This window comes from Ammodytes marinus, assembly GCF_949987685.1.
Source record: "Ammodytes marinus genome assembly, chromosome: 23".
Classification (NCBI taxonomy): domain Eukaryota; kingdom Metazoa; phylum Chordata; class Actinopteri; order Uranoscopiformes; family Ammodytidae; genus Ammodytes; species Ammodytes marinus.
Genome location: NC_137227.1, coordinates 13,725,004 through 13,749,595, shown reverse-complemented (window position 1 = coordinate 13,749,595; position 24,592 = coordinate 13,725,004). Strand labels below are relative to the sequence as shown.

At 40.6% G+C, this 24,592-nt stretch overlaps 3 protein-coding genes across 4 annotated transcripts; 2 read left to right on the top strand and 1 right to left on the bottom strand.

Annotated features, from left to right (window-relative positions):
- Positions 1 to 2,614: 2,614 nt before the first annotated feature.
- Positions 2,615 to 4,957, top strand: LOC307269269 (claudin-15-like; the record flags this gene model as incomplete). Its single annotated transcript, XM_080052185.1, has 5 exons — positions 2,615 to 2,831; positions 3,336 to 3,500; positions 3,785 to 3,866; positions 3,960 to 4,067; positions 4,858 to 4,957. The coding sequence occupies 5 exons, from the start codon at positions 2,615 to 2,617 to the stop codon at positions 4,955 to 4,957; spliced, it is 672 nt and encodes a 223-aa protein (XP_079908311.1).
- Positions 4,958 to 6,359: 1,402 nt separating this feature from the next.
- On the top strand, positions 6,360 to 12,424 carry dnajc3b (DnaJ (Hsp40) homolog, subfamily C, member 3b). 2 transcript variants are annotated; one of them, XM_080052279.1, is made up of 13 exons: positions 6,360 to 6,736; positions 8,215 to 8,325; positions 8,455 to 8,579; positions 8,676 to 8,750; positions 8,866 to 9,009; positions 9,558 to 9,739; positions 10,228 to 10,347; positions 10,607 to 10,712; positions 10,929 to 11,049; positions 11,349 to 11,481; positions 11,625 to 11,773; positions 12,068 to 12,216; positions 12,315 to 12,424. In XM_080052279.1, the coding sequence occupies exons 1-12, from the start codon at positions 6,652 to 6,654 to the stop codon at positions 12,208 to 12,210; spliced, it is 1,494 nt and encodes a 497-aa protein (XP_079908405.1). In that variant the 5' UTR covers positions 6,360 to 6,651; the 3' UTR covers positions 12,211 to 12,216; positions 12,315 to 12,424. The 2 variants fall into 2 exon arrangements, with proteins under 2 accessions (XP_079908405.1, XP_079908404.1); XM_080052278.1 differs by lacking the exon at positions 12,315 to 12,424 and having other exon boundaries at positions 12,068 to 12,223.
- Positions 12,425 to 14,041: 1,617 nt separating this feature from the next.
- naa38 (N-alpha-acetyltransferase 38, NatC auxiliary subunit) lies at positions 14,042 to 15,551 on the bottom strand. Its single transcript, XM_080052280.1, has 3 exons — positions 15,467 to 15,551; positions 14,433 to 14,604; positions 14,042 to 14,179 (listed from the first exon to the last, which is right to left on the bottom strand). Exons 1-3 carry the CDS (start codon positions 15,503 to 15,505, stop codon positions 14,055 to 14,057), a joined length of 336 nt encoding a protein of 111 aa, XP_079908406.1. The 5' UTR covers positions 15,506 to 15,551; the 3' UTR covers positions 14,042 to 14,054.
- Positions 15,552 to 24,592: the final 9,041 nt, after the last annotated feature.

The window sequence follows — 24,592 nt, the reverse complement described above, 5'->3', positions numbered from 1 at the left end:
CTTTTTACTCAAAGTGATTTTAAAGTGAGGCCTTGACAGTTATGTCTCCAACTCAAATATGTACATATATTTCAGGATGTTGTGCATCTCTGGAATAAACTGTTTAAGAAATATAGCTTTCGGAAAAAAAGTTGTCTTGTCGCACAAATCACCCCACGTAGTGGGGTGATTTGTGCGTCATTGTGTCACAATGACAAAGTCACCATCATCATCTTTCTGGCCATCTGAACTCTCATCAGTGGTGTCGTTAAGTGGAATTGAGATGTCACTCTCTTCTGAGCTACTGTAGACAATCACTTTCTTTTGGTGACCAGCGTATACAGCCATGCCACTGGCACAACTCTCAGAAATGTACTTTGCACTAGTTGCTCCGTGCTTGTGGAACCAACTGCCACCTGACAAATGTGATTCCCCCTACATTTCTGCCTTTAAATCAAGGCTCAAAACCCATATGTACACCCTGGTGTTTCCTCCCCATTAACCTCTGCACTACTTACTTACCTCTGCACTACTATCTGTGTTTATGTGGATGTATGGGCTTTACGTCTTTTATTTTGGTTATTGTTATTTTACCTTCATTGTTTACCTACTGAATGCACTATGTACAGCACTTTGGACAGTGCAAACTGTCATAAATGTGCTTTTATAAATACATTTTACTTACTTACTTACTTACTTATAACTCACCCAGGCCCTTTGGCACAAATCACCCCAATCCCAGAAATTTGGATAATAAGCATGATGCAGCAATTTAGGGCTGACATCGTGCTACCTGTATAGACTCAAAATGTAGCATACCAAAGCACTAAAACATGTGTCAAATGTTTTCAAACTTGTCTATAATTGTTCAGACACAATAATCAAAAAACCTTGATCATGGAAATTTTACTTTGAAAAACACAGTTTTTTTAGCTTAAATGTGCTTATATCTTATTCCTTGTGTCTCCCTTCTTTACAGGATGAGTCAAATGGATGGCTCTTCTTAAATATGTGGTCACATTTCCAATTTCTTCCACGGTTTTCTAGAAACGAGGGGTGGCACAACTTCCAAAATGCACAACTTAGGCCACTCTCCCCTACAATGTTTTGGTAGATAGTTAATAGCTTAATAATTGAATCAGTTCATCTGGGAGGTAATCTGAGGTTAACTGATCACGTCAAATTCAAGTCCATGGCATGCACAGTGTGTATTGAGTTTATTTAAACATATTTTAAAATGGGGCTGCCCTCTGTTGCCCATGCACTGTGTATAGTCTATAGCCTATTTCAGCCTCGTCTGTGGAAAAAAAGATAACTGGACAACAGAGTTCTTCTGCTTCGTTCCTCTCACTGCATTTAAATGAATTCATTATATTACAGAAAAATATGTCCCGTAAAAGAAAAAGAGCACCAAGCCCAGCCCAGAGGACCCTGCCTAATATTTTATTTAAAATTTATATTTCTATGGAAAATCCATGTGTCTTTCTTCAATAGCTTCTAATTCATCCGACCCAGTGTCTCCAAATTATTTGTTCACACAAAATTCCTCAGATTTAGCCTCTTAATTTTCCTCTCAAAGTGCACAAGATTCATGCATTTCACTTTAAAAAGGTAAAAAAAAATCTCCCGGGGGGGCATACCCCCGGACCACCCTAGCAGGGTCGTGACCTCGGCTGGCTACTACTTTCACCCAGCTGGACATCGGAGGCAATAGTGGAAAGACTATATACAGTATCTATATAGGGTGTATAGTATATAGCTCTGGACTACCACCATCCAGGTTGCCCAGTCCCAAAGCTTTCTCTTCAATCAGCTCAGGCTGCCTACAGCTAATACTGCGATTAAAAAAAAATATATATTATGTTGTATATAATGTATATTATATGTTATTCATAAACATTTGGGAAAAAAACATGCAAGAATCAAATCTCCCACACAGCAACACTCATAGTAAATGTGCCAAAAAAGCAGACGCAGAGCTCTACGCGCGCTCGCATCTTCGGTCTCTCTACCCAGTGTGCCCACCTAAAATTTCTGCAGGCCCACCCTAATCTAACTTTCTAGAACCGGGCCTGTTGACATTGACTTTAAACTACTAGGACAATCACGCACCGGTACCTTTTCCAAAACATTCGAAAAATGCTGTGATGCTCAGCGATTGTGACCTTGCATCTTACAGCCTTGACGTTTACAATCCGAAGCAATAACATTTCAAAAAGTGCTGTGTGGAACTTAACAATGAAATGTGGGTTTAAACATACACAGTGCAGTGTCATTAGTAGCAACATATGACCATTGGACCCTGGGAATGAGCTGATAAACACCTGTTCAGTTTCAGGGGTGTAAAATGAAAAAAAAAAAAAAAAAAAAAAAGAAGAAGGAGATAGAGTGTGAGTGGGAGGGAGGAGGAGAAAGAGCCAGTCATATAACACATTATACATATCTGTTGAGCTGGACACATCTCACGGTGGCAGAGGAGACAACGTGCCACACTCTTTAAAAACTCACTGCCTTGTTTTATTGCCATCACAACCAAATCAAAGTTCAGATTACTCAACAGCAATTTTTTATTAATTGATTCAACAAAATACAAGATTCTGGATATACTTTGTTTGTACTTTGCCGAGGAGGGGTCATGGATCCGATTGTGGAAGTAGTGGGTTTGATTCTGGGGTTCGTTGGCTGGGTCTTGGTGGGGGTCGCCCTGCCGAACCGATACTGGAGGACCTCCACGGTGGATGGGAACGTCATCACCACCTCAACCATCTACGAAAACCTCTGGATGTCCTGTGCGACAGATTCGACCGGGGTACATAACTGCAGAGAGTTCCCATCGCTGCTCGCTTTGAATGGTATGTTGTATAATAGATCATTTGAACTTAAAGTAGCTACGAGGAACTTTTTTCTTAAACAGTCTAATTTTTCCTCAAATGAGAATAAATTACATGAAATAGCAAACGAGACCATCGGTGCAAAGAATGCTATTGTTATATAGTTTTTCTTCATGCCCTTGTCTGGGTACGCTCACCCAGGAACAACAGCTGGTGTCGTAACACACTATACTGCTTTTGTCCGAAGTGGCCGCTAGAATGAACACAAATGGAAAATTCCTCGTAGCCACTTTAAAGCAAAGTACATTAAGAATTTCCATAAGATGTGCTTGTTAAAGAACCATTTTAAATTGAATATGTCTTTGCACCACACTGAACTTTTGCTCTGTTGAACTTTTAAATGTTCATAACAAGACAAGGTTACAGGCCAAAAACAATTATTTTCAAACTGGCAAAAACTGGCCTTAATCTCATGGCCCTTGAATTCAGTGCTTATGTTTGTGTGTATTTCCAAACTGCATTCAGGTTACATCCAAGCGTCTCGGGCCTTGATGATCTCAGCAATAGTGTTGGGCACCTTTGGTCTGGTGGGCGCCCTGATAGGAGTGCAGTGTTCGAAGGCCGGAGGGGAAAACTATGTTCTGAAAGGGAGGATTGCTGGCACTGCCGGAGTCCTTTTCATACTTCAAGGTAAGACATTTGAAAAGTTGAAAAAAAGTGTATCGTAGAAGAGGGTAAAGCATTTAGAGTCAAAAGTCAAGAAAAGTTATGTTCTTTCTGACCACTTTCTGAGCACCTAATACAATACCACATCAGATAAAGAAAGAACTTCTCCGAAATGCTAATAAATGATAATCATGCTTTATTGCCTATCCCAATCAATACTCCATAAATGTTGCCCTGGTTTCCTGCAAAACTTTGGACTTGCGTGTAACTGTCTGACAGCTTTCTCAATGTGTATTTTCTATCAAAAGGTTTGTGCACGATGATCGCAGTGTCCTGGTACGCCTTTAACATCACTCAAGAATTCTTTAACCAACTCTACGCAGGGATAAGGTAAATGACTGGGTGTGTGTAGTAACTATAAGGCCTCTAACAGGAGGCATATGAGAGCATGGGTTGACTGAAACTACACCGTGTGTTTTGCAGGTACGAGTTAGGAGAAGGACTTTACATCGGCTGGTGCTCCGCCGTGCTCGCCATCGCCGGAGGAGCTGTTCTCACGTGCTCCTGTAAAATGGGCACACAGGAAAAATAGTGAGTTTTGATTAGTCCCTGTCTTCCAAAAATATATATGTATGTATAAATTGCTTGCACACACATTTTGCATTACTTTAAAACCATTTGCATTACTCTCTTGTTCTTCCGTACAATAGATGTCAACATGAAAATCACTTTTAAATGTAAAGTAGAGAAATGAAAGAAAATATCTCATCTGAGGAGGCTAAAGAATGCCGACGATGAAAGAATGAATATACAGTATATCAATATATAAATCAAATAATGATTTAAAAATGTAACGTTTCAAGCTACAATAGTTTATATTATAAATAGATACTCAACTTTTAACATCAACATGAAATGAATCCCTAAATGCATTCAATTCATACATATACCATTACAGCTTATACAACGGAAATTAAATGGATCCTTCCTATTATCAACATTTGTATTTTGCCTATGTTGAACAGTGAAACATTCAAATTGAGAAGGAAATAAATGGCACTCTGGCGCCTCATTGTGGCAAACTTTATACATTCACCTATGGGATGTCTTATCACCTGAACTTCTAACTTATAAGTGCCCCTGTTAATGACATACGGATAGCTATATTTGGGCTCTAGTTTAATGGTGCAAAGTATCTCCAATAAGTGTCATAATGAAAGATGAAAGGGGTTACGCCTCTGCTTTTCCTGCTATGACAAGTCAAAATGTCTTCTGTGATAAGGGCTTATGAAAGGCTTTCAACGTTGGCATGAAGGCATAAAGTGATTTAGGGATCAAGCGTCAGTGACTGATGATTCTCTTTTACCATCTTGTTTTGCAGCCCTTTGCCCTACCAAGCCAGGGGAACTGTATACTCAGGACCTGCACCGACCAACAGAAGCGTCGCTGCGAGTACTTACGGCCGCAATGCGTACGTTTGAACAGGTTGTGAAAACAGAAAAAAAGTCAAATCTCTTACAAATGCCTTAAACTTTTTACTCTTCATGTGGGAATGTTTGTCCATAATGACGTTATGTGGAAAAGCCATACATCTAATATTCACATATAAAAGTCACATAGAGCGGCAAAACTGTATATAATCCCAATATCAAGTGTGTATTCTGTATAAATGATGCCATGATTGTAAAAGTTGTAAAAAAGCTACGATAGTTCCATGTGTCACGCACAAACAAACTTTACGCTTGCCACAATTCTATTTATGTTTCCCTGATGATGTTTGCACAAATACATTTACAAACAGTCACTTATTTTCCAAAGGAATCAAATCATGATCTTCATACATGCTCAAAGACATCTGTAAAGGGAAGGTCAAAACTGTAATAATCCAGATATTACTGTGTGTTGTTTTGTACAGTTTTATAGATAGTACATGTGAAAGAGGGTGGAAGACGAGTTATTTTCATTTTCATTTTGATTTCGTTTTTTTTTTACTTTTGTTATATGAAACATTTTGATTTGAATTTGTATTTCTGTAGTCAATAAAATGTGATTACACACTTCTTAAGTATTTTTTTTACCTACAAAAGCTAAGTTAATTATGTGAAATGGTATATCATATAATGTTTTATTATTTGAGTAAAATATTGCGCTATTCAAATTAAATCATTATGAATTACAAATATGTAGGAATCAGGCAAATTTTAGAGATGACATCATGTTAAATGTTTATGGAATATAAATCACACTTTGTTCTGCTTCATATCTAAAGAGTTTCTGGGAGTTCATAGGAGAACATTTCACATTCACATAAGAAAGTAATGAGATGTTGTCCAGTGAGTTCATGTTTGGTCTTATTTTTCAGGGAATTTTTTTCAGGGAATTTGGGGAAGATGGCGGCATAAAGACGGGTTAACATACTAGATATAGGATACTATAATAATAATACCTACTAAATTCATGTTGTGTAATAAACACAATTTCTAGATAATTAAACAATTCAATGAAAACTCACGATACCTTGACGTTTTAGTTTTTCTTTTTCAGAGTTGAGCTTCTATATAAGACATACACACATCGATAAAGTTAACTTTCGGTTTCCCACGTGCAGCCTGTTCTATAGGCTACTGTATTTACATTACTAATCACGCCGTAATACTTATCCACTATTAGTGATGACATGCCCTGTGGAGACGCTTTCACACAGCGTATGCAGCTGGCCCATGCAGGGACATAGGAGTAGCCCTTTCGACGGTTAAAATAGTCTCGCCAATGAGAGCAGCCCACGTTTAGAGGCGCACGCGGATGTTGTAGTGCGTGGACCAACCACTGTAATGTAGGATAGAAAAGGAGGAGGAGGAGGAGTGGGGGTCAGAGAGTTCCGTGTTTAAACTGTATACCGGGTCATTCCCATAGTCAAGTTACATTGTAGGTGTTGTAAGTACATAAAGTAAATTGTTGCGGTGTGAACATTTTGTTACATTGTTTTAAGAGAGAGGAAATTGGAGGGGGAACCTTTGAGCTGCCTGCTTTTTTACACGGACTGCTGTCACCCCGGGACCGTAAATACACCGTCTTAGCCGCCGAAGGGAGATAAATGGAGGTTTGACAAAGAATATCGCCGTTTCAATGACACAAAATTGGTGTATTTTTGCTGGTTCCGGTGATTGATTGAGTAATGGATCCGTGTCGGCGGACGGGACTGAGCGGGGTGCTGTGCTCCTTTTCCCTGCTGTGTGTCCTTCTGGACATCCAGCTGGATGGTAAGACTGGATTCACGTGAAAAGACATATTTATTATTATAAAAAAATAGCCTTTTTTAAATAGCCAAAGACATTTCCGGCTTCTGTTTCATTGTTTGTTTCTAGGTGTTAAAAGTTTCCTTCCACTGAAATGTAGCCTAATGTAATGTTACCCAGGTGACATTATGTCCCGCCCCTGCGAGACTTGCTGACACAAGACTCACTGCTCATATTTTTTTACTCCGTTATAAACTTCAAAGAGGCTGTGACAGCTTAAATTGACATGTTTACAAGGTGTGTATGAGTTGTACTGACAGCTAGGAACAGTGTGTGTTCTTCCAGGCCCTTTCCCTTTGTCACACCTCCATTGTTTCCTCTGTAAATATAAACAACAACAATTGTTTACCTGTTTAATTCCTGAGATAGGCCTATTTAGATTTGAAAAGTGTGGGATTAATATTCTTAAATGACTCTGTCCAGGTGTGCAGTATGTTGTGTAATAGAAACTGAAACTGAGAGGAATGTCAAACGAAACGCAAAATGTATTTGCATAAAGCAAACTATAGTATTTTCTTCTACGTCAATCAATTCAATTCAGAAAATAAGGAAATGCCCTACATTTCTAAATCAAATCTACACATTTTGTGTTATGTCCAATCAACTGTCCAAAATACCAAAGATAATTAAATTACAATAAAATAAAAAATATATTAAAAAAGCAGCAACACTTAACATTTCAAAAGTGGAAAAACAGCATGTCTGGCCTTTTTTGTTGTTGTTTATTTCACACCAACAAATAAGAAGAATTGATTTTCAAAATGTGTTACAATCATTTCAGCCTTAGATAAATTCCTCTGCCATGGTGTGCAGTATGCAGGCAATGTTATGTGTTAGATCAAAACTGAAACTCGACACTACAGCTAAAATATCACACAGCCATGTCACGGTGTGTAACGTCTTGCTGCTCAGCCTGGAAACCATAATACAAATCAAAAAATGTTAATGTGCACTGCAAAAATTTCCTTTCATAATATTAGGAGTTAGTTTGAGGTGTTTATTTTCCTCTGTTCCTGACTGATGAGTGTGCTGATTGTGGTGCGGTAGGCTGGATACATGAATCAAAATAGACTTGGCTTTAAACGCCTGTCTAGAATAGGCTGAAATCTAATATAATATCTGCATTCTTCTATATCTGCGCTTCAGATATTCCCTGAAGTATTTAAATTTCTTCTTAAGAAAACAAGTCACAAATAAGTTGTTTATGAGAATATAAATCAGGAATGGGTAAAGCTACTTGTGTGCAATTAAATGTGTTTTTTTTGGTTACTGATCAGATTTGGTCTTTTGATTTAAAAAAAGAAATGTAATGCCAAAAGTTGTGTTTAGATATGCAGACAGACCCATTTAAGCTACATTATGGTCTGCTCTGCTGGGATATTTTTCTCACTCCTCCCACTGGCAGCCATTTATTTCTAGTCACCGTCTTTCTTGTGTTACAGGCGTGTTGGGGGCAACGCACGTCGAGATTGAGCACCACCTGGAGATGGGCCGCAAACTTTTGGCTGCTGGTCAGCTGGCTGAAGCCTTGTCCCACTACCACTCTGCTGTGGGTAAGGTTACACACACACACACACATACACACATTCATATTCTTACCGCTGGCTGACATTTTCTGTCCTCCTCAAAATTCTTGTTCTTGGGACAAAATAAAAAAATCTCATGCTCTCGACATTTTGCAGAGGGAGACTCTAAGAATTACCTGACCTACTACAAGCGAGCTGCTGTGTTCCTGGCCATGGGAAAATCCAAATCCGCCCTGCCAGACCTGACCAGGGCCATCCAGCTCAAGCCGGACTTCATGGCTGTAAGATTTGTTTCCAAACCAGACAAACCAGTACTTATAATAAGGAAGTAGTTTTTGCTTATTCTGTTATCTCTTTTGTTGTCCCTGTGTGCCTAGGCCCGGCTGCAGAGAGGTAACATCCTGCTAAAACAGGGCAACATACCGGAGGCCAGGGAAGACTTTGAAGCCGTGGTGAGTTGGAGCCCGAAAAGCTTTTTTTCCAAAGTTTGACTTGAAATAGAAGTTTGACAATTAAAAGAGGGATATGCCTTTTAATTATTCTTTTTTTAATTTTCTATGATTTTAGCTGCAGCGTTCCCCAGAAGACGCAGAAGCCAAGGAACAGCAGATGAGATCGTACGAGCTGGAGGATCTGCAGGAGGAGGCGCGGGCTGCATACCACCAGGGAGACTACAGCACCACCATCAGCGTGCTGGAGAGAGTCATCGAGGTGAGTGTTAGCCCCGGGATGGGAGGAGGGTGGAGGGTGTAGTTTCAGAAGCTGAGATTTGCAGTTAAAGGTTGAGTAAGCCATTCCAGTGAAAGCGTGTTGATATTTGAACTGACCACCAACACAAATACACCCCTCCCGTCCTGCTCCTTCAGAGGCTCCGCCCGCCCAAGAAGTGCCTTGTCCTTGTCGCTAACTACCTTTCCAGTAGCATTGTTGTTACTAACGTCACGAACGCTGCCTGTAGATGTTGACAGTCTCGCTCCGACTTCTTTTGTTTACTTACCAGTTTACTGAGTCTAGGCTGTGTATGAACACCTGACTCTTTTTGCTGTGCGCACGCAGTACAGACAAGTAGCAGACGGTTCATAGATGTTCATTGATTTTGACAAATGTTTTGGGTGAGAATCGCTTACTCAACCTTTTTAAAGCCCTTTTCGGTTCATCTTACACTCTTAGCTTTATTATTGGATTATAAAATCACTCTTATTATTATAACAACTTTATCTGCAGTATCACAGTTAAGAAAACTTGCCATTTTTCTCCAGATCTCTCCCTGGGATCCTGAGTCGCGGGAGCTTCGTGCAGAGTCTTACATCCGAATGGGAGACCCTCAGAAAGCCATCCAGGACCTGACGCCCACCACGCGGCTACGCAACGACAACCGCGCCGCCTTCCTCAAGCTCAGCATGCTGCACTACAGCCTGGGAGAGCACCACGACTCACTCAAGTAAGCTTTGGAGTAAACAAGCTACGTTTGATTTAAAGGTGCAGTGTGTATGTAATGAGGGTGTGTCTTTGGCGTCATCTATCGGTGAAAGTTATAGATAGCAAGGTTAAGATTGCAGCGCTCCGTCTCTACCCCTCCCGTTCGGAGAATTTACAGAAGCTGGCCTTCGAGGACAAGACACAAAATAAAAAATGCTGTCCATTCTGTTCTACTGCAGAAACATGGAGGTGCAACATGGTGGCAAGCCCTACTCTTATATAGATATATATTGCTCATTCTGAGGTGATGAACTTATTTTCAATCAAGTAGAGACTTATTACAAAATACTTTTGAATATTATATTCCATTACCATCAAGTCTTTTTCTGAAAAACGCCAATACCCCTTTAAACACTGCACCTTTTTAATGCAAATGCAGCTGAGCTACTAAAGTTGCACTTGTCCCTCTGCATTCTTGGCCTCACCCGTCTGTCTCTTGTTTCCACACAGTCACGTCCGAGAGTGCCTGAAGCTTGATCAGGACGACAAAGGGTGTTTCAGCCACTACAAGCAGGTGAAGAAGCTCAGCAAGCAGCTGGACTCTGCAGAGGAGCTCATACACATGGAGAGGTCAGTACGTCCTGTAATAGTCACTAAACCTTTCTCTCATGAAGGATCATTCTCTTAGGACATTCAACATGTGTTTACAAGATGTGTGCTTTCAAATATGATAAAGAAAATGTCAGCTACTTGGGAATTCCTAAGATATAAGCAGTGTTACCCTGTTGCTTTTAATATTATGTTAACAGAAAGACGAGATAAAGTACCTTGCAACCACACCATCTAAAGGAATTGCCCAATCTGAATGTTTCTCTTTAAATGCATTTAGATATGAGGATGCCATTGATAAGTATGAATCAGTGATGAGGACCGAGCCGAATGTACTGTACTACACCAACCTGGCCAAAGAGCGGATCTGCTTCAGCTATGTCAAGGTGAGAGAGAGAAAGACAGACTTACATTAACAGTTCTGGAGTCAGATTTCTAGCCGAGTGATGGTCCATTAGGGGCCCAGATGTTTCCCCTGCATTGTAACAGCTCTGTAGAATTTTTTTTCCAACTTCATTATATAAACGAAAAAAAAGTTTATCAACTGACATCAACCAAATTCATTGCCAAACCCATTCTCCCTCCTGTCTGTGCGATCGTAGCTAAAGTTTGCTGAGGAGGCGATTGACGTCTGTTCGGAGGCTCACCAGAGAGACCCGCGCAACACCAACATCCTCCGAGACCGAGCCGAGGCTTACATCCTCAACCAGGACTACGAGAAAGGTGACATGACTCACAGCGGACTAGTAGTCAAAACACAAATTCCGAAGATGAAATTGATAGATTAAGAGTTCTTTTTTAGGTTTATTTACCCTTCAAAATAAAATGGTTAAACTTGAGTCCAACTAGATCTTAGAAGTTTCAGTGTAAATGTATATTATTTTGGATTTTATTGTTGTATAAAAAGAAGACAATGTGGACTGAAAAACTAAATGTTATTTTAAAACGAAATGTAGTATTTTACCCAGATGCATTTCTTTTATTAACATTATTTTCGGTGTCTTTTTTTTTCTTAATTTTAGCCGTGGAGGACTACCAAGAGGCGAGGGAGTTTAACGGCGACAGTCAGGATATCAAAGAAGGGCTAGAGCGAGCGCAGAAGATGCTGAAAATCTCTCGAAAGAGGGACTACTACAAGATCCTCGGCGTGAGCAGGTAACTCCGTCCAACCTTCTTTTTATACAAACAGTGTTTACTTCCTCTGGACTGACTTCCAACACTTTATCCATTCATTTTAGGTTTATTTGTTGAGCAGATGATTTACTTTAAAACTTTTTTATTTAAATTTTTTATCTCAGGAGTGCAAACAAGCAGGAGGTAATCAAGGCATACAGGAAGCTGGCGCAGCAGTGGCATCCCGACAATTTCCAGTCCGAGACTGAGAAGAAGGAAGCGGAGAAGAAGTTCATCGACATTGCACAGGCTAAAGAAGTCCTCACCGATCCAGGTCAGGAGCCAGGATATCTATGAAGTTGTGATTTAAGGAGTTTAGCGGACACTCATTTAGACTGTCAACAAATGGGATTATTTTTCATTGTTCAGAATGATCTAAATGTTATACTATTTATCACAGCCTGTAACTGACCAACTATACAGTAATATCAAAAGTATATAAATAGAATAGAAAATATTTTTTTCTCATCTGGTTTGTTCCTGAGAGTTAGGTGAGAAGATTGATCATCCAATACACGCATCATATTAAGCTACCGCCGCTTTAAATCTGTTTTCACATTTCTTCCAGAACTGAGGCAGAAGTTTGACGCGGGCGAGGATCCCCTGGACCCGGAGAACAACCAAGGCGGAGGCGGCTCACAGGGCTGGGCGCACCACTTCGACCCCTTCCAGAGCGGTGGCAGCTTCCACTTCAAGTTCCAACATAACTAGAGGGAGGTGGGTCTTCACCAGCATTACGGGGGGGGAGTCTTCCTCGGAACTTCTGCTTTTGCTTGGACACGGCTACTTGAAACATAGATTTTTTCTTTTTTTAGGCTTGAGCCGTACACTGAGAAAAATCTGGACTCCGTACTACAAAAAAACGAAGGACCTTTTTGTGGCTACTCTTGAATTAATTTGAAGAAAAACAAAGTCTGGTGTCAACTCCTCAGATCTCTAACGGAAAGGTGGTGGCTGAAAACGGTCCATGAGGGACATTTGGGGATCTCTGCTCTTATATACTCCATTTATTTCTAACTTTGTGCCATTCTTTCAAACTTTTTTCAATGGACTTTTTTTTTTCTTTTTTTTCTGAAGTAGCGCCAGTTGGACATCACAATCGAAGACTGTCAGCGTGTCAGTTTCTTCTTGCAGTATTCTTAAAATAGAAATGACGCGTTTAGTGATCTCAGTCTATACTTCTTGACCGTGTCAAATCTTCTCCGTACGAGAGAACAGAGATTTTTTTTTTTATACACTGACGTTTTGTTGAGCTTCTACATTAGCGGTAAGTAGGTGAGACTTCAGCACTAGTAAAGGAAACTTGTGTTAAGTTTTAAATCCTATTAATCTTGAATCAATGTCGCTCTGTGATTTTTATTATTTTGGATTTTTTTTCCTTTTTAAATTATCTTTTTTTTTTTCTACTACAGGTTTCTAAAATTGGAAATAGTGTGTGAATTCTGTATTTGGGTGGCAATGTTGTATCTTCATCAGGCTTATATATCCAGCTTAAAATGTTTTTGGATGTAACTTATAATGACAACTTGGTTCAAACTCACAAATGAACATGATCAACTGGAAAAAAAAAAGAAAGATCAATATTCTGGACAAAAACATTGCTAACTGTATCAATTTTCCATTTCCACTCCATTGAAAGGCCGTCATTGAAAACTTGCACTTTTATAACCTTTTTGTTTGAAAAAAAACCACTCACTCCTGAAATGTTACTGTAGGCTCTTTTAAAAGCCTTTCAATTACTCTTTACAATTCGAGTATGTCTTCATTGTTTGCCTGAGATTCTCATTCATAAAAAAAGGGGAGCTTCCATGGAACAGTAACAGAAAACCCCTGTGACATATTGTATGTAATTAATGCAGTATATTTGGTCGGAAACGGTTTGAGTTGCAGAAAACACAAGACACGGTCTAACCATTAAACAAAGAGGACATTCTTTTATAGATTTAACTTCAGCACAACTTAAATTATTTTGACAATAACAGCTCACGAATACAGCGACTGTAACGGCTTTGAATCCTTTCTGTTGCTCGACTGTGTGAACCAAATGTGACGGGCTCTTTGTATTTATGTTAAACCAACAAGGCTTTTGTTTCTGGGTAAATGTTCTTTTTCGGGTTTTTCTGCTGTTAGTGGCTTCAGATTTTACTGTTGCCAAACTCAATCAGCCGACATGCTCAAGCATATTAAAAAGTGTTCAAAAGAATCAACAATGGAATTTTGTCCTGAGTGCTTTATGCATGGTATTTAATTGACATTTACACAACCGCTCCTCCTGCAGCTAGAAGCCTTTACAAAGTCACTACACATAACTAAAACACCATACCCATACACAAGTCCAGGTAGCTGCTGTTCACACACTCAGCAGCTGGAAGCAGATACAAACATCTCCGGTGGAATTGCTAAATCCAGAAAACATGGACAAAGGAGTTCTGTTTCTGCATCTGTAGAGGTTTAAAAAAAAATAAAAAATCCTCCAGCAAAGATGTCCGCTCTCCTTTGAGCTCAGATGTAGCCGTACATGCCGCTGGGCCGAGTATCGTCCATACAGGCCGTCATCAATGGTTGGCTCCAAACCCCGGTGTGTCTTCCAGACTGTCTGCCTCCACCTCGATGGACACCACGTGGTGACCGGGGATCATGGCCAGGCCAAGCACTCTGGGTTCACCCTGGGAGAACGTGTCTAAATAACAATAAGGAATACATTTAAAAAAATGCATTTTTAAAAGTGCAACAAACCAATATAAAGCACATTGACATATGTTAAACAGGTTGTTTAGGTTAAGTCTAATGTAATTCCTGTTTTTTTAGCCGTATGTGACATTTCTTAGCAATATGGCTCCTGGAAAAAGGACCTTGTAATAATTTGCTTCCTTACAGTTGTGACAGCAGCAGGTTCTTTTGAAGCTTTTGTCATTAGTCGTCACGTCACCTACCTGTGGATTTGAGGAACTCCTGAGCCGAGCCGAGGATGACGTTGCAGTCTCGGTCGGTGCAGAGGAAAAGCCCCACCAGAGTCCGGCCGTCCGTCATGCGGATCTTCATGTTCTTGTTCAGGAGGCCCTCGAGCTTCTGCCTGGCCTGGGACGACGAGGACACTTCAGACTGCTGCGAGTGGTGGACACAAAGGTGACAGATTAAAGTGGCACTTAAGTCCATTGGGGAAACAGTCAGTCAGTTCACTAATTAACTGATTGTAAACCCATAATTTATCTATAATTAGGCTACTACTACAATATTTTTGTGCGATTAAAAAAAAGACAAAGAATTAAACCCATCAATGCTCTAATACTGTATTTAAACATTTTATCAAAAATATTACTTCTAATTTTAAATGTATTTCTGCATTGTTTATGCATTTGTTCTTTTATTTATTGACATTGATTTGTGTATTTATTTAGAATTCTTCATAATAATCACCAAACTGAGCAACACACTCAAATACAGTCAGCATCCATATAATATTCTTATCCATACAAAATATAATGAATAAATACCATACCTATTTTTGCATCTAACACTTGGCACAATTCTCCATTGTTGTTTTTATATATTGCGGTATGATGCATGCATCCTAAATTCTTATTTCAATTTTTTTATAATCAATTCTTTATCACATATTTCTATTCTACAATTGTTAAAAAAAAACTGTGTTTGATTTTAACACTTGCATCTGGTACAAATGCTAAACATTTGATGTTTGAAGAGTTGCTTACTTCTGGTCAAACATGACATATTTTAAGAGATTGATTTGAAGGTTAATCGATATTTAAATCTATACGATATGATCTCATACAAACACACTTTACAAAGATTTAGAAGGTGACAGATCTGATGCTAAATCGTTAGCCACTGGCTTACTTCAATCAACAACTGAAACAAGGGAATATGTTTCGAGAAAAATGTTATTTAACAGCGTGAGCAATCATGTCAAAATACATGAAATAAAACAATAATAAAGAATACGTACATGAGTCGAAGGACCATTTTCTTCAATCATTGTTGCCATAACCACCTCTTCTCCTTCTCCTACGTTGATTTACGGAACAATTTATCTGACGGACCAGCTAAACCGGAAACCCCATATCCGGGTTCTTAAAGGGAACGACACCTTGCTTGTAATAGGTCCATGGACACCATCACATTTTATGTATTTTAAAATCTGAATCCACAATAACAATAATTCAACGTGAAAGAAAAGCCGCCCTTTGTCCTCCGTGAGTGACATACAAGGACATTCTACTGCTTAGCATGGTTAATTTTACGTCTAGGCCAGACAGCCGCTATGGTCTACCTCTGTCTATCTGCTGCAGCATCAGCCCTGCTATTTCTACATATTTTTTATTTAATAATTCCCATATGAAACTGATTCAGGTCATCTTTTGAAAGATTGACCGTTGAAGGAATGTGTTTTTGGGGCCTGCTGGTTCATAATATTTGCCTTCGTATGTTTATGCTTTTCACAGCTCTATATTTCTGTGGAAAAACGTACCGTCCCTGGGTGGGCTTGAACCACCAACCTTTCGGTTAACAGCCGAACGCGCTAACCAATTGCGCCACAGAGACTGGGATACATATATTCGCGTGGCTATCAGCTTCATATTTACTACGTCGTCCACAGGTAAAATCATTTTGAGTAAGTAAGGTTTTCATTTCCATTAGCCTTATTGATAAAGGTAGTAAATATATCTCCCTTGAATGTGTATCTATTTCTTCACCGCCCCGGGACTTCATAAGTAGGCCTAGCCATCACTTATGGTCCGCCTTAACAACTGAAGACGACCCACTATGCCCACAACGCACTACTACACTAACAGCCAATCACATTATGGGGTACTCAAACAGGATAGTCTGTCTAAACTATTGGATTTCGCCCAATCAGTGTATGAGCTCTCCGTTACCTTATTGGATTTTGGCCAATCCGTGAACGCTTGTCCAATAAGGACAAGGAAATACATCCATGCTCGTTACGTCTTTCGAACATACCTTTATTTATAAGTCCATGGAACATACACTGTTGGTTAATGATATTCCTTCATTCGTTATCAAAGTAGGCCTAGTAACCAATGTGTTTACATCCATATTAGCTATGCTTCACATTTTAATTAATCCCAACACAAAGTTTTGATATTTAATCTCTTTATTGAAGCAACAGTCAGTAGACTGTAGTTAGCGCTTGCCATTGCTGACTACATTAACTCCGGTCAGCATTGACATTTACAATATTAATATTGTATACACCATATTAATATTGTATACTAACCCAACCCTAACCCTAACCCTAGTCTGTCAAGGGGGGAGGGAAGAAAGAAGAAAAAGGGGAAGAAGAAAAAATGAGAAAAAGAGGAAAAAAAAATAATATTTAGGGAAAATGAAGTGAGTTATTGTTAATTATTATACCTCAGAACGTACAAAACAGTTGTCAAATTACTTAATAATTCTTACAAATAAGACATTGACTCAATGTGAGTGGAATTACAATTGTAGGCCTATTTATTCTGAACAAGAAATCAGAAAAAAGTGTAGGAGTTGAAGGAAGGAGTCAAGCCGATCACTTCATTTGGATGCACACCTCTGTGGCCGTTTATTCACACCTCACAATCATTTTCCAGCACACAATACATCATACAGCCACCTTTTAACTACACCTGGTGCCCCGTCTCCCCTGTGACTATACGCCCTCTTTAGGGAGCAAAACATTCCATTCATGAATCTATGTGAAAATACATTTCAGTGAATTATGTCCATTTAGATTCAGTCACAAAAGGAAAATTGTTAAACAAGTGTTAGATTTACAACCAAAATCTAATCAAAATACAAGTAACTGGATACACCATTAATAAAAGGAGAAAAGGAGACTCGGGTAGCCTATAGCCTATAAACAAATAAGTGAAAATAAATTAATATAAAATAAAATAATAAAAAAACAAACAATGAAAAGGATGCCTCTTCATATTTCAATTAGTAATCACACCTTAACCACAAAGGGAGATAAAAGCAACCGTCTTTAACTTTCAAAAATAACTTTTATCCGTCGCATATGTCAGTAAAGCATCTTGACGTAGAGGCCCACATTGTGCAGTCATTTGAGAGTCAGTTTTGATTCAAGATTCAAGAATACTTTATGGCATTGTGTGTTTTGCACACAACAATATTTCTGCCGACAGCTCCAGCGGCAGCCTAAAACAAGATATAAAAATATACTGTGTGCAAATATTATGCACATGCATGTACTCACTTTCACTCATTCACACATGCACACCATCTATCCACGTCACGTTTCGCTCGCTCGCTCTCTCTCACAAACACACACACACACACACACACACACACACACAAGTGCAAGACATATTAAAGTCTCTATAAGGTGCATAGCACAGACCACATCGTTTGTGGGGTGTTCTCAGACCGTTTGGGGGAGGTAATGAGTTTGTAGTGGGGGGGGGGGGGTGATCTCTTTCACAGCTCTGGGGAAGAAGCTGTTCTTTAGTCTGTTTGTTTTAGATATCTGTACCTCTTCCTGGATGGCAGAGGTACAAACAGTCCGTACTGTGGGGTCAGACGAATACACCTGGCCTTCTTCTGGAGGCGGCTGGTGTATAATGAGTCCAGATTTGGGAGAAGACTCCCCACTATTTGCCAAGCGGTTTTCACCACCCGGGCCAGAGCCTTTCTGTCCTTCGCCGTGCAGCTACCATACCACACCGTCACGCTGAGACAGAGGATGCTCTCTATTGTGGACATTTTTTTGGGATGGTAGCAGGAGCAGCAGGGGTAAAAGGGGCAGAGAAGAGGGTGTCACCCAGGGACCTGCTGAACAGCAACCAGCGCAGGCACCTGAGAGGCAGCTGGAGCCAGCAGCACAAGCTGAGGGCTAGAGGGTGGAGCAGGTAACAGCTTCAGCTTCACAGACACCAGTGGTTAGACTGCAGGCACGCCTTTTCTTGTGCAGATTCTGCCATTCTGTCAACTCAGTCTATGCGTGGCACAGCAGTCATCAACAGCCTGGCACGCTGTCCATAGCTTGTACAGTACAGTCATCCACAGTCTTTAAAAAAAAGATAAAACAGATACACTATCAGTGATGCAAGTAGCAAATGCATTGTTATTACAACCATTAACAGCTGTCATCATATAGGCTTCAGGTGGGCTAACATTTCGTTATTTCCTTGTAGCAACTACAATGCATGACATTTGAATACCAGGTCAGACACACATAATGAGCTAATGTTTACATCATTATCTTTAAGGGAACCTACAGTAGCTCTTGTGAACAAGTACTATACACTGAGATAGTATCACACTAACATACAGCAATAACCACCACAAAAGCTTATGTAGCCCAGTCTCTTCGGAGGCGTGGGTTCAAATCCCACCGCTGCCTAATTGGATTTTCTCTGTAGATCTGATAATCACTACATCTACTATGGGCAATGTCACATGTGGGATTTCCAGTTCTCGACCTGCTCCTATGTGATCTGGATAATCATTAAAAGACTTGATATTCAACCCGACATAGCCTGTACTACAATGTAGCCTAATACAAATCGTTCACTTCGAAAGGAAGTGCTATCTCCTTTACAAAATAGAAGTACATTATTTTAAACTATAGTATACATTTTTAAAGCACAAGTGAAATCTCTTGAGTACAATTTCTGTAGTTGTAAATGTTTTCGATTTTAATTTAATTCTGCTTAAAACTTAATTTTGCAGAATAATATTGTATCCTACATAAAACCTATTAGCCTATGCCATTAAATGCGACCCAAAGCTATCCCCACTGAACAATTAAAATGCCTCTTGAATGTGTAACCCAGATATATTTTCAGTCAGCTAATGCTTTTCTGTAATATCACTGTTTTTGGTGTGTGTCTCTTTAAGGGTTACGACCACTTTATGTTGCGGCAGCTTTACGACTGCTGTTTTACGGTGTGTGTTATTGTTACCTTGGAGACGAAGTTTTCGCGGGTCTCTCTTCTTCAATGCACAAGCAGTGTGGTCAAGCTGTGATTATTCCGCTGTTTATTTTCTGAGTTTAAACTTGTTAACAAAAGTATTTAATTATAATATTTACTGTGCCAAATTACTCGTGTTGCTTTTGACAACATGCCGGAAGCTGTCGCTGAAGTGATACAAGAAGAACGTTAACAAGGAATCGCCACGCCGAGTGACTGGACATTGAGGAAACGTTGCCGCTGTTTCTGAGTGCTGTTCCAGGGGCTCGTGAGCTCGTGAGGAGCCGTCGACATCCTTTGAGTATCCCGAGGAGTGCAGGCAACAATATTAAACCACCACACACACATATATAGAGCTCTATATAATATTATTGCTGGCCAGCACTTAACTTTACTTTATTATTTTTTGGAGACAATACAAGGACATTTCAGGATATTTCTATTTTTTTGGATAAGAAGACCGCTCGGTAATTTTGTTTTGTTTGTTTTATGGACTGTGTGAAAGAAGACCGTTCGGTATTCATTTTGTTTTCATGAACTAAGAAAGAGACAATTTATATAAGAGAACGAGCAACATCTCGTCAGGTTATTAGTACGGAATAACAGGTTTGTTTTGAGACTGTTTTGATATTTGGTTTAACTACATTAACAAAGGGAAATATATTTTATTTTTGTATTTTATTTTCTTATTCTAATTGAGGGTTTATCAAAATATAATTACATGTCTACATGATTTAAAGCACACTGTTACAAGGTTTTTCCTGGTTTCATAAGGACAAAGTAGGATGCATTTCAGTCCAGTACTTGAATAAATCTGGATGATAGTAAACTGCTATCGTAACCCGAGTAAATTCTGTTTATTGGTTACAGACAAAATTGGCGCCCGAACAGGGACTGAAGTGCGTCTACTTGAACTTAAATATAAAAACTCTTTAAAGTATAATCATCTGAAAATTGTAAGGTTGGGTTAATTGAGAAAACAAAATGGAGTTTTGTGACATGTATGGTTTTGACCCAGAGCGCACCGTTATGCTTAAGGGTGTCCCAGCTAAGGTTAAACTGGAAGATGTAAAAAGGGTTTTTGCATTACTAGATGATGTTGTTGGAGTGCATCACATTGACAGCCTTCCCAATACCATTCTGTGTCAGTTTAGCGAGTCTTTAACTCCAATGCTTCTAGACCGCCAGCATCCAGCTGATGACTCATATTGGGAGGTTATGCAGATAGATGAATACTGTCCACCTAAGTCAGTCAGTGAGCCACCCACAGATGATGTAGTGCCTCTTGCTCGTGCTATTGATGACATGACAGTCAATTTCAGAGAGCAGGTAAATGAGTTAGCTCTAACATACAACATGAGCCCCATTACTTTGAATCAAGTAGCAGTGAATCATATTTCTGGAAAAGGGGATAGTGACAAGGGCCCAGTAACTTCTACCCCAGCATCTACTCTTAAAGCCCCGGCATTTAAAGCACAGTCTACCCCTAACCCAAGACCGGTTGTCTTCAGTGCTGATAGCTATGCATCCAGTCCAAGACAGGCCCCTAATGACACTCTGCTTGTTGACCCCCTCCCTGCAGATGTTCAGAGAGTAATCGTGGAACATATTGTAAAACACGACTCCCTGGTGTTCATTCCACCTGCAAGAGAACTGCGTCCATTCTCTGGAAATTCTCCTAAACCTTCTACAGAGGTGGATTACAAAGTGTGGCGGCTTAGAGCTAAGCAGGTACTAAATGACTCCAGCCTGTCAGAGGCACAGCAGCGCCGTATGCTGCTTGATAGCCTTCATACCCCTGCTTTAAATGTGGCTTTCTCTATTGGAGCCCAAGCCCCACCAAGTGACTATCTCCATGAACTAGACAAGGCGTATGGTAACGTTACAGGAGGTGAGGAGCTGTATATTCAGTTCTTAGAGACCCATCAGGACAGTGGGGAGAAAGCATCCGACTACTTGCGTCGACTCCAAACTCTGTTACAGGAAGTAGTTGAAAATAAAGGTGTAGCTAAACAAAATGGTGATTCTCAACTATTAAAGCAGTTCCTAAGAGGCTGCTGGGAAGACAGTATGATAACCACATTGCACCTAAAAGAACAACTCAATGACCCCTCCCAGAGCACGCCCACTTTCTCAGAGTTGCTGTTCAAAATAAGAAATTATGAGAAAGAAAGTCAGCTAAAGGAAATGAGGAAAAAGCGACATACTGCTGGGAGCACAACCAAAGTTCATACTAAGACACACCTAACTACTGATGAGTCTGAGCCCCCTAGCAACAAAGTCCTAGCGGTGTGCGATGCTAACACTAGGGAGCAGCTTGAGGAGAGAATCAGACTGTTAGAGGCTGAGCTAAAGCAAAGTGTCACTACTCAAAATGCCAATCCCCCCAGATATGATAGAGCAGGACGAAAGTTCTCACAGAAAGCAAAAGGCAGCAACACAGCTCCACCACTCCAAGCTGTGCCCACAGATAATCTCATTAAAGCGGGCAGGTTTTGTTACAACTGTGGAGAAGAGTCACATATAATGCCGCAATGCACAAACCAAACAAATGCTGTGCTCGTGCAGAAGAAACTTTGTGAGAGACACCAAACTAGACAAACCCAACGTCCACTAAGCTACCAGCAGACAAGCCCCCAGCCAAATCTGTCTTTAAACAGTTAAGGGCTCCTGCTGTGGGACAAGTAGGAGCTCAGTGTCAAACTAGTTCCCCTGTTTTGAGCCAGTGCATGCATGAACCCCCAAATGCATCAGCGCCTATTCAGATTCCAGCAGGACTTGTTGGAGAGCCTTGTGATAGTGAAGCATGGTTAGATGGAGTCCAATGCAATTGCATAATTGACACAGGGTCGCAAGTAACAATCATATCCCAGTCATTTTATTCCCGTTACCTTTCCCACAGACAGTTATTCTCTATTAAAGATGCCCTAAACATTGAAGGTGCAGCGGGACAAAAGGTTCCATATTTGGGCTATGTTGAAGTGGATGTGCAGTTCCCTAAAGATAAATGTGGCACAGACCAATGTTTTCACATCCTAGCTTTAGTAAGCCCAGATCAGTCATACAATGACAAGCATTCTCTGCTTGTAGGTACTAATGCCCTGCGTCCAATGATCCAAGACTGCATTAAGCAAGGCGGAACTAAGTTCCCAGAAACCCTTCCTATCCAGGCCAGCTGGCTAATGGCCTATGCAGAGTGTGATAACCGGACTGAAGCCCAAACAAAAGACGCCAAAGTTCTGCGTGTAAGGCTCAGCAGCAAAGTACCCATACGCTTGAAGCGCGGCGAGCTTTGTACTTTAAAGGGCATCTGCCACAATAAACCCGGTGAAGGTGAATTCCAAGCTCTTGTGGGTGGTACGGAGGAAATACCCACGCCAGGAGGCCTTATCGTCTATGATCAGATAGTGGATGTAAAGCCTCAATCCCACAATAAATTTAAGCTTGTGGTCAAAAATATTTCTCAGCGTGACATCACCTTATACCCCAAAACAGTCATTGCTGAGTGCTCTCCTATTGACTGGGCAGTGCCCGTTTCACACTCTGACCAGAACAAAAAGTCAGATGTTGCCCTTCCGCAGACACATGCTCTGTCGGTGTCACAAAATGAAAAGATCAATTCAGCAGCTGACATCTTCTATCCTGATTTCAGCGACAGCCCCATAGCACCAGAACTAAGGGAGCACATACAGGCTAGAATAAACAAAGAAGTGCCAAATGCGTTTTCTAGACATGATCTAGATGTTGGTAACATTGCAGGAGTCACTCATCGCATAGAACTTGACACTCATGTACCATTCAAAGAGCGAACTCGACGTGTCTCACCTGCCGACTTCAATGACTTAAAAAGGCATCTCCAAGACCTTTTGGCCATAGGCATCATAGAGGAATCACATAGCCCCTACGCCTCTCCAATTGTCCTTGTCCGGAAAAAGAACGGAGATCTGCGAATGGTGGTGGATTACCGCAGACTGAACAACTTGACTAAAAAAGATGCCTACCCATTACCTCGTATAGAGGAGACATTCTCCCTGCTGTCAGGCTCAAAATGGTTCACTGTTCTTGATCTAAAGAGTGGGTACTATCAGCTGGAGGTTGAACCCTCTGATCGGCCAAAGACAGCATTCACAACACCCTTTGGAACATGGCAATTTCGGAGAATGCCCCAAGGCCTGACCAACTCTCCAGCAACCTTCCAGCGAACCATGGAGAAGGTGATGCAAGGTATCAACCTCCAAGAGGTTGTTGCTTTCCTCGACGATCTCATAATATTCTCCAGCTCTTTGGAGGAACATGAGGAGAGATTAATGAAGGTTCTCAAACGCGTCTCTGATTTTGGCCTCAAACTGTCCCCTTCCAAATGCAAATTCTTCCAGACCTCTGTGAAATATCTAGGGCATGTGATATCTGCTGAGGGAATCCAACCCGATCCTGACAAAGTTTCTGCTGTAAAAGAATGGCCCCGGCCTCAAACAGCCAAAGAGCTTCGGTCATTTTTAGGTTTCACTGGGTATTACCGAAGATTTGTGAGAGAGTATGCTAGGGTTGTTAGGCCTCTAAATGATTTGTTGAAAGGAGATCTAGCGCCCAGGCACAAAGGCCCTAACCACTGGCCACGAAAACAGTCACATCCACTTGGTGCATTATGGACCCCTGATTGCCAAGCAGCATTTGAGCTAATCATTGAGAAATTAACATCTGCCCCGGTGCTTGCATTTTCCAATTGGCAGCTCCCATATGTGCTCCACACTGACGCCAGTATGACCGGTTTAGGTGCAGCCCTGTATCAGGTCCAAGATGGCCAAACCCGAGTGGTAGCGTACGCCAGTCGTGGTCTCTCTAAAAGTGAGAAAAACTACCCCGTGCATAAGTTAGAATTTCTCGCCCTTAAATGGGCGGTCAGTGAAAAGTTTCATGACTATTTGTACGGGGCTAACTTCAAAGTGCTAACGGATAACAATCCTCTGACATACGTGCTGACAAGTGCAAAGTTAGATGCCGCGAGCCACAGATGGCTTGCTTCTCTATCACTGTTCAACTTTGACATCCATTACAAATCTGGTGTGCTGAATATTGATGCTGATGGGCTCTCGAGGAGACCTCATGAACCATCCGAAGACGATGAAGAGTCTCGAGAGATG